Source organism: Canis lupus, chromosome 9 (genome assembly GCF_048164855.1).
Source record: "Canis lupus baileyi chromosome 9, mCanLup2.hap1, whole genome shotgun sequence".
Classification (NCBI taxonomy): Eukaryota; Metazoa; Chordata; class Mammalia; order Carnivora; family Canidae; genus Canis; species Canis lupus.
The window spans coordinates 72,244,114-72,252,542 of NC_132846.1; the positions used below are offsets into that span (position 1 = coordinate 72,244,114).

At 54.7% G+C, this 8,429-nt stretch overlaps 1 protein-coding gene across 3 annotated transcripts in view; it reads left to right on the top strand.

Moving 5' to 3' along the window:
• TRAF3 (TNF receptor associated factor 3) overlaps window positions 1-8,429 on the top strand; it is a 116,044-nt gene extending 107,615 nt beyond the window's left edge. For all 3 annotated transcript variants that reach the window (XM_072840021.1, XM_072840022.1, XM_072840024.1), the window contains 2 exons: window positions 1,975-2,149; window positions 3,041-8,429. In XM_072840021.1, coding sequence (XP_072696122.1) covers window positions 1,975-2,149; window positions 3,041-3,612 — 747 coding nt within the window. In that variant the 3' untranslated portion in view covers window positions 3,613-8,429. The remainder of the gene's footprint in view (window positions 1-1,974; window positions 2,150-3,040) is intronic.

The window sequence follows — 8,429 nt, forward strand, 5'->3', positions numbered from 1 at the left end:
TCTGTCACTGAGCTGGAGCCCAGGGCCCTCCTGCAGCCCTCCTCGCACATCCACAGCCCTGCTCCTGAGATCGCCACGTGCCTTCATGCCCACTGCCCCATGCACATCCCGTCTTGCGGAGGAGGCACCTCTGCATCACCCCCTCTAATCTCAGGGGCGTGAAGCTTAGAGGTGATGCCCTGCTTGTCCCAGGCCACCGTGCAGTTCATGTTCACTCGATGTCCACCAGGCTACAGAATGGCATCTCTGAAAGCCACCACCGATGACATAGGTTTTCATTAACTTGCCTTTTAAACTCCCCAGTGTCCGTGTTGGCTCACCTTGTTGTCGTAGTGGGTAGAGTACCTGGTGAGAGCTGCAGATGCTCATCAGAAATAGAGTATGGGTCTGGGGGTTCGGGGAGGTCAGTAGGCCCCAGAACACAGACTGTGTGAGCTAATCCAGTATGTCTCCAAACACATGGATCGAAATAAAGTGACATCAGTGTGGGAAGAGGTGTTCTCTACAGAAATCATTTTTGCTTTTTCAGTGTTAGCTAATACCAGGTTTTCTTGGAAAGAAGAGGAAGAATAACACTGTACTTCTACCCAAAAAAAGTAACCCAGACCTACCATGTTTGTTCCTTGGTGGTTATTAACAGCCAGCAAGGGTGCTGAAACTAAATGTTTAAAAATAGGCTTCCGAAAGGAGAAGTGAACTCAGTAGGCCCCGGGGCTCTCCCCTGTGTGGCCTGCTGCTTAGATGCGGCCCAGTCCCTCACAGCTTCACCGGGGCCCAAACCCTGCCGCCTTTGTGAGCTTTACTTCACAAAATGCAAATCCTTTTTAGAAGTGAAAACGCAGGGGCGCCTGGGTGGCTCAGTCGGTTAAGTGTCTGCCTTTGGCTCAGGTGATGATCCCAGGGCCCTGGGATCCAGCCCAGCATCGGGCTCCCTGCTCAGTGGAGAATCTGCTTCTCCTTCTCCTTCTGACCCTCCCCCACCAAGTAAATGAATAAAATCTTTAAAAAGAAATGAAAATCCTTTAGGTCCCAGCTTCATCCAACAGTTGGATGTGCCAGTCCTTAAAAGCAGGCTGGCCGGGCAGCCCCGGTGGCGCAGTGGTTTAGCGCTGCCTGCAGCCCAGGGCGTGATCCTGGAGACCCTGGATCGAATCCCACGTCGGGCTCCCTGCATGGAGCTTGCTTCTCCCTCTGCCTGTGTCTCTGCCTCTCTCTCTCTCTGTGTCTCTATGAATAAATAAAATAAAAAATCTTTAAAACAAAAAACAGGCCGGCCACCGTAGTTAGAGCGTGAATCTCATCCCTCTGCTTATTGTTGTCAATGGTCTTTGTGTTTCTGCAAAAAAAGAAAAAAAAGAAAAGGCTTTTTTAATTATTTAAATTAAGATAGCATGAAATTCAGCCTCACCGTCAACAGTCATGTCTTTATGTTTCTGTGCCCAGTGTGCATGGGAGAAGCAAGCCCCACTCCTAGGCATTGGCCTCTCCATTTCAGCCAGGGTCTGCAGACCCGCCATCAAGGCTCTTCCTGCTGCCAGCCCTGTGCGGATGCCAGGTCTCTCTCGAGCAGGTGGCAGGGTGGTGGCTGCAGCCACAGGGATAGGGTGGCCTCTCCAGCCCTGGGCCAGGCAGCCTTGTGGGAGACCCACATTGTCTGGCCACTATAGATGACTTGGCCCTTTAGGAAATGGAGACCTGACGACAGCAGCTGGGTGTGGCTCCAGTGTCCTGAACCTGAGACTGTAGGACAGAGCAGTGAGGGCCCCATGCCCTGCAGCTGGCGGGTGAGGCCTCTCTGTGCCTTGGTCCCCTCCTCTGGGGTAGGACCCTGTGGCACCTGTGAGATGCCTGTGTGAGAGTTGGCGTGGGGCCGGCTCTGGACTGGCTGCTCTTCCTAACTAGCCGGTGTCTCTTCTCTAGAACCTCAGAGAGTTCTAACTGTGCTTTGCCTTTCTGATGCCTTTGATCTGGAAGCGAGTAATAGACAGCCAGGCAGAGAAACTGAAAGAGCTGGACAAAGAGATCCGCCCCTTCCGGCAGAACTGGGAAGAAGCAGACAGCATGAAGAGCAGCGTGGAGTCCCTCCAGAACCGAGTGACCGAGCTGGAGAGCGTGGACAAGAGTGCAGGGCAGGCGGCTCGGAACACAGGTGGGGGCTGCAGGGGCAGCGTGGGGAGGCCTAGGAGGGGCCTGGGGTGGGCCGCGTGTGTCCTGGTCTCTACCTGGGAGCCTGGCGGCCCGGCCACTGTGGCTTGAGCTGGTGGGTGGGTGGTACATTAGGCACACACTACCTTTGAGCAGTAATTTCCAGTGAGACGTCATTCGTGCAGAGGTGTGATGACTTTCCAGCCGGAGTTGCCTTTGTGAGAGAAACGTTTCCCACCTAGAACACACACCCTGCACGTGACACCAGCGTGGTAGGGAGGAGACCAGGTGGCACGGTGGACACCAGGCAGGGGCAGGGCTTGCTGGCTGGGGGGCTCTCGGCCGTGCTGGTTAAGGCCCAGGGGACAGATGACCCTGCAGTTTGCTCAGCCAACGTGTTCCTGATACCTAGAAGCTGCTTTGGGGACTGAGTGAATATTCTGAATGTTTGCATGACGAGGATTAATGGTGCAGAGGTACTCAGGTGATGGCAGTGCCCTCCCTCCCAAACGTTGGGTTAAGTGGAGGACAGGAATGACGTGGGCAGAAGCCACACAGGACACAGGTGACTCCAAGCATCCAGCTGGAAGGCAGGGGGATGTGAGTAAGAGGGCGGCCTTTCCCTGCCCCCGTGACGGTGCCCTGGGGGGACCTGCACCGATGTGCCCTGAGGCCCATGGGCCCTGTGTCCCTCAGGGTTGACTCAGCAGGCTGTGGCCGCGGGTGGGGGGCAGCGCAGCCGGGATCAGAGGCCTACATTTCAGGACACATCCAGGTGCTTGTCCTCCACCCAAAAGCCAGTTCCGTTTAGTGCCAGTGCTGGCGGGAACGGGCTCCTCCAGCCTTCCTGACACTTACGGGCCCTCCACCGTCTGTCTCTCCTCACCCACGGCAGGCTTGCTGGAGTCCCAGCTGAGCCGGCACGACCAGATGCTGAGCGTCCATGACATCCGCCTGGCCGACATGGACCTGCGCTTCCAGGTCCTGGAGACCGCCAGCTACAACGGCGTGCTGATTTGGAAGATCCGAGATTACAAGCGGCGGAAGCAGGAAGCCGTCATGGGGAAGACCCTGTCTCTTTACAGCCAGCCTTTCTACACGGGCTATTTTGGCTATAAGATGTGTGCCAGGGTCTACCTGAACGGGGACGGCATGGGGAAGGGGACGCACTTGTCGCTGTTTTTTGTCATTATGCGTGGAGAGTATGATGCTCTGCTTCCTTGGCCATTCAAGCAGAAAGTGACGCTCATGCTCATGGATCAGGGGTCCTCTCGGCGTCACCTGGGAGATGCGTTCAAGCCGGACCCCAACAGCAGCAGCTTCAAGAAGCCCACCGGGGAGATGAATATTGCCTCTGGCTGCCCAGTGTTCGTGGCTCAAACTGTGCTAGAAAACGGGACATATATTAAAGATGATACCATTTTTATTAAAGTCATAGTGGATACTTCGGATCTGCCCGACCCCTGACCGGTCACTGGGGAGGTGGATTGAGCAGAAGGCATCTCCTCTGGGGGGTTTGAACCGGCTGTCTCCACCGAGGTCCTCGCGCTCAGAAAAGGACCTTGTGGAACGGAGGAAGCAGCAGAAGGTGGCCGCGGGCCGGCGGGAGGAGCCACGCGTGAGGACACACCTGACATGTTTTCTAATAGACTAGCAACACTCCACTCTGAAGAATTATTTATCCTTTGACGTGATAAATACTGCTGTCAGAGAAGGTTTTCATTTTCATTTTTAAAGATCTAGTTAATTAAGGTGGAAAACATATATGCTAAACAAAAGAACCATGATTTTTCTTCCTTAAACTTGAACACCAAAAAAAGAAAACACACACACACACACGCACACACACGCACACCTGGGGATAGCTGGACATGTCAGCATGTTAAGTAAAAGAAGAATTTATGAAATAATAATGCAATTCTGATATATTCTAAAATTCAAGAGTGCAATCTTGTTTCAAATATAGTATATTGTCTATTTTTAAGGCCTCATCTGGTCTCTGTTTTAATAATTTGTTTGTCAGAAGACCCTGAAGTACACCTAGGTCTTTTTTGAAAGTCTAAATTCAGAATCATTTTTTAATTTAAAGTTCTGAGATAATTGTTATTGCAAACATTTTATTTTAAAACGTTGATAGACTGATATTTCTTGGAAGAAAATGTAAAATATCAAACACTGGTTATCACTTGTGATAGGAAAGAAAATATTCAATCTGCTGTTATTTCTCGTTAGAAATGTAAACCTTCGATATCTGTCGTAGTTAATGACACTACTTCAAAATTATTATGAAAGGGAAACTGCTCATGGATGCTGTGCATCATTTTCAGATTTATAATTGTTTTCACCCTAAAATAGGGCATTCGTTGAACTTTGGAGTTCTAAACAAAATCCTGTAGGCTCTTACAATTCTGCCCCATGTGTTCAGACACGCTCTCTATTGCTGACAACTCTGACCTTCAGTGTCCAGTGCCCGGGGGTGGGCAGGTGGCTCGTGCTGGAGGAGGCCACAGCAGGTGTGTTTCTTCATTCTGTCACATTGCTGCATTTTGTTCACGATCTCCAAAGGCAACATCTTTGCGTAGAGGTGGTGGCATACTGTACATGTGCCTTAGATGTGACATGCTGCTTCTCGACCCTGGCTTTGTGTTCACCGTAACTCTCGGAGGTGATAGTTTAACCCGACTTTTCTCTCGACCACTAGATCTCTGCCTCTTCCCGGGCCCCCAGACAGCCCCGTTCTGCTGGGGAAGCCAGGCCCATCTTCAGCTTCTAGAGCCTCCACTGCTCAATTATCACAGATTCCAAATCTCTGGGCCCCAAATGTGTGCCGCCCAGTCCCAGCACGGGCGTGGTCCCCCCCCCCCAGGGCAGGACCTTTCTGTGTCCCCACCCGGGTCGTGGGAGTCCACCCCCCCACGAAGCAGAACCCTCTGAGCATTCCAGAGACCGCCGCTCTTGGGGGCTGCCCAGGCTCACCGACGGGGTCCTGGAACCACCCTTCTCTCGGGAAGGGTGGTCTCGGGACCGTCGCAGCCTGCGCCTGCCCAGACGGCACTTTCTCAACTCACTGTTTACCTTCTCTCAATGGTCCAACTGTGATTAGAAGCCGGAGCCCTGCCTCTCTGTGCCCCTCTGCTATGCACCACGCTTCATGGGTGCTCTTACCACTGATGGGTGCTACACGTGACGGGTGCTTCTTAGGCAAAACCAATGTGTGTGAACCACCGCATCTGTGCCGCTCATCCAAAAGACGCGCCCACGATTGGCCAGCTGGGCCGCGCACCTCAGACTGCCTGCCTCTGGGCTCCCTCGTGGTCACGCGGGGACGGTTGGGCTGGTGCCCGGTGGCCCGCCGTGTCTCTGGTGCTGCCATCTGCCCTGGGCGTGCCTCTGCCCCAGTGCCTGCTGGAAGTGCCCGCCTAGCCCATGCTGTCCCCTTCCAGAAGTGACCTGCCACGCCCTTTAGCAGTTCGATGCTCCTTCTATTCATCTTTATTTTCTCCACCCTAACCTCCCCCCCCCCCATTGCTTTTGGGCAAGTCTGTGATCTCTGTCCTGTCCGTAAGGAGTCATGTGTCCCTGTTCCTAGAGGAAGGACTTCCTGCAGGTGCTGTGGGACCACTGTTCCCTGGAAGGTGTCCCCGACCTCCTCCAGACCTTGCCCTGGTTCTACCCTGGACACACCCAGGGGAGAGAGGACGCTTGGCAGTCCCTGCCTGGCCTCTGGTGGCTTTCCTGAGGCCTGGGGTTACCGGCAGGGACATGCCTGCAGCTTCCTCCCCCTTCACTAGAAGTATGGACAATATTAACAAATTTGAGATAAGTAACATCTCGGTCTGATAAAAAAAAAAAAAAAAACAAAAACAATACTTTGCCTCTTCTGGTTGAAATTCTTCTGGAGGTGGGCCACCTGGAGGCACTTCTGGAAGCATCTGTCCCTTGGTGGGGGGACTTTCCCAGCAGCCCCTCCCAGACCCGCTCCTGGCGGGAGATGACAGGCCCTTTTGGCCTCCTTCCCCAGGAGCCCGTAGGACATGGCATCAGGAGCTGGCACTGTCCCCGGGGATGAGCACGTGCCCAGCGGAGGCTTCATCCGTGGCTTGAAGATAGTTGGTGAGAACGCGGGGGTCATAGGCCTTTCGGCCGCTCTTTGGTACACATCTTCCCTCTTGTGCGCTTGGGACTTTCTGGAAAGTGGCCTCCTGAAGGACCTGAGGGGGTGGCGCTGCGCGAGGGACGCACCTGCCGCTGCTTCCGTCCTGGCTCCTTGGTGCCCTGGTTTGGTGCTCGCCGCCTGGGGCCGGCCTCCTGGCTTCACAGGGTCCCTGCTGCAGATGCACGTGTCACACACACTGTGTGGTGGGTGCACTTTTCCTGTTTCCTAAAAGTGACAAAATTCCCCACGGGACAGAAGTGTCCCAGATGCTCTAGGGAAACCGACACCGAGTCTTGAGCGTGAAGGAAGCTTCCGCCCGCCCTGGACGTGGGGCTGCTCCCTGTCCCCGGGCCGCGTGGGGAAGTCGGGGTTTCCAGCTCCCCGGGCCGTAGGCGGCGCGGAGGAGACCGCAGGAGCTCGTGAGCTTGTCCTAAGTCCTGTCCCAGCAGGAGGCGGCCCTGCCTCGAGCCATCGCCGTGCGGGACGAGGCGGCACCAGGGGCCACCGCGTGGCGCGTCCCCGGAGCAGCATCTGCGGGCGGCAGGTCAGCCCGGGAGGCTCGGCCAACACGCTCGTCCCTTCCCGCGAGGCTGCTCCTGGGCCTGGGTCCCCGAGGGCCACGGAGCCCAGGGAGGCCGGTCCTCCCGGTGGCCGCCTCCGCGGGCCCGGGTCCAGGGCCTCCCGGGCCTCCCCTGCGTCCCGGCCGCCTTGCTGAGGCGGGGCCCCCGGCCCCAGGCCCGGCCACCGACGCCTGCGCTGTCCTCGGCGGGCGGGTCCTGTCCCGAGGGCCGCAGCCGGCGGAGGGGGGGCCGTGGGGCTCTTGTCCTCGGGGCGGGGGACAGGGTGGCGGCCCGGTCCCACAGCTCCCCCCGGGCGCACAGCTCCCTGCTCCGCCCCGAGGGCCGCCCGCCCTGTCGCCGGCCTGTCCGGCCTGTCCCCCAGCCTGCGGGGTGGCTCGTGCCCGGGCCCCGGCCCTGGGCGGTCAGCAGAGCTGTGACACACGGGTCCCCTGCCACGGTCCGGACCTTCCTCAGACTGCGGAGGAGAGTCGGGGGGCCCCAGGCCGGGGAGCGCTTGAGAGGTGAACGACGGGTCTGTCACCCAAATCCGCTTCTCCGCCCAAGACCATGGTCCTGTCTTCAGTTTGCAAATCTCGACAGTTTTATTTTCTCCAAAGTAGAATAAATACGTCCACTGGGGTCTAAGCCAGGTGAGGGCCGGGGGTGGCCCCCGAGTCCGAGGTGACCTGCCTGCCTGGGGGGGCGCCGGCTGTCACCAGGGAGCCCGGGCAGCGGGGAGGGAGCCCAGTCCCAGGGCCCTGGTGGCGCCGAGCAGTGCTTGCCTTTCATTTCTCCTGCTGCTGCTGTATCTCGAGTCCCTTGCGAACTCTTGCGTTGAAAAAGAGGTTCAAGTCCAGGATGGCTGTACCACTCCTGCAATTAGTGGTGATTGGTTTTTATAACTCAGTCCCCTAGTAGACAAGTAAGATAACCTTCAACAGCAAACTAAATGAGTTAATTGGTAAACACAAAAGCCGGCATTATTTCCAAGGATTTCTACAAGAATTACCTATAGAATAACATCTGTGATCAAGGAAGTGTGTGAATCCATGTAGACAATTGTGTCAGGTTTTTAGAATCGCATTCTTTCTCTGATGGCACACCTCTTCGTTCAGTTCTATTACCCAAAAACAAAGACCAAAGAAGGCCAATCTCTCATTTGACTCTGTATTTTTAATCTGTTTTAAAAATTGCCGTCTGTAGTAACCGCTGGCTGTGAGGACCCATCTTGACACTCCAAGTGATTGTGACCAGTGATTCACGTCCTGTGTTTTTCTGCTCTTCTAAGACAAAAAAAAAAAAAAAAAGACAGTATAAGTTATTGCTCAGCAATAATCATGTTGTTAATGTGAGTTAACAACATGTCTGATTTTCTGATAGCATTATTATGTTTTATATTTTCGTTTATTGTATATCGTGTGTGGTTTTATTTGGTATTTATTTGTGTTTTGAGGTCTTGCGATGTTTTTGTGTTTCTGATGCTAATAACTAAAGTTTGTAAGAGTGTAGAATGCAAAACTTTGAAATGCTAAACTGTCTGATTAGAGGAAAATAAATCTGACTAAGGA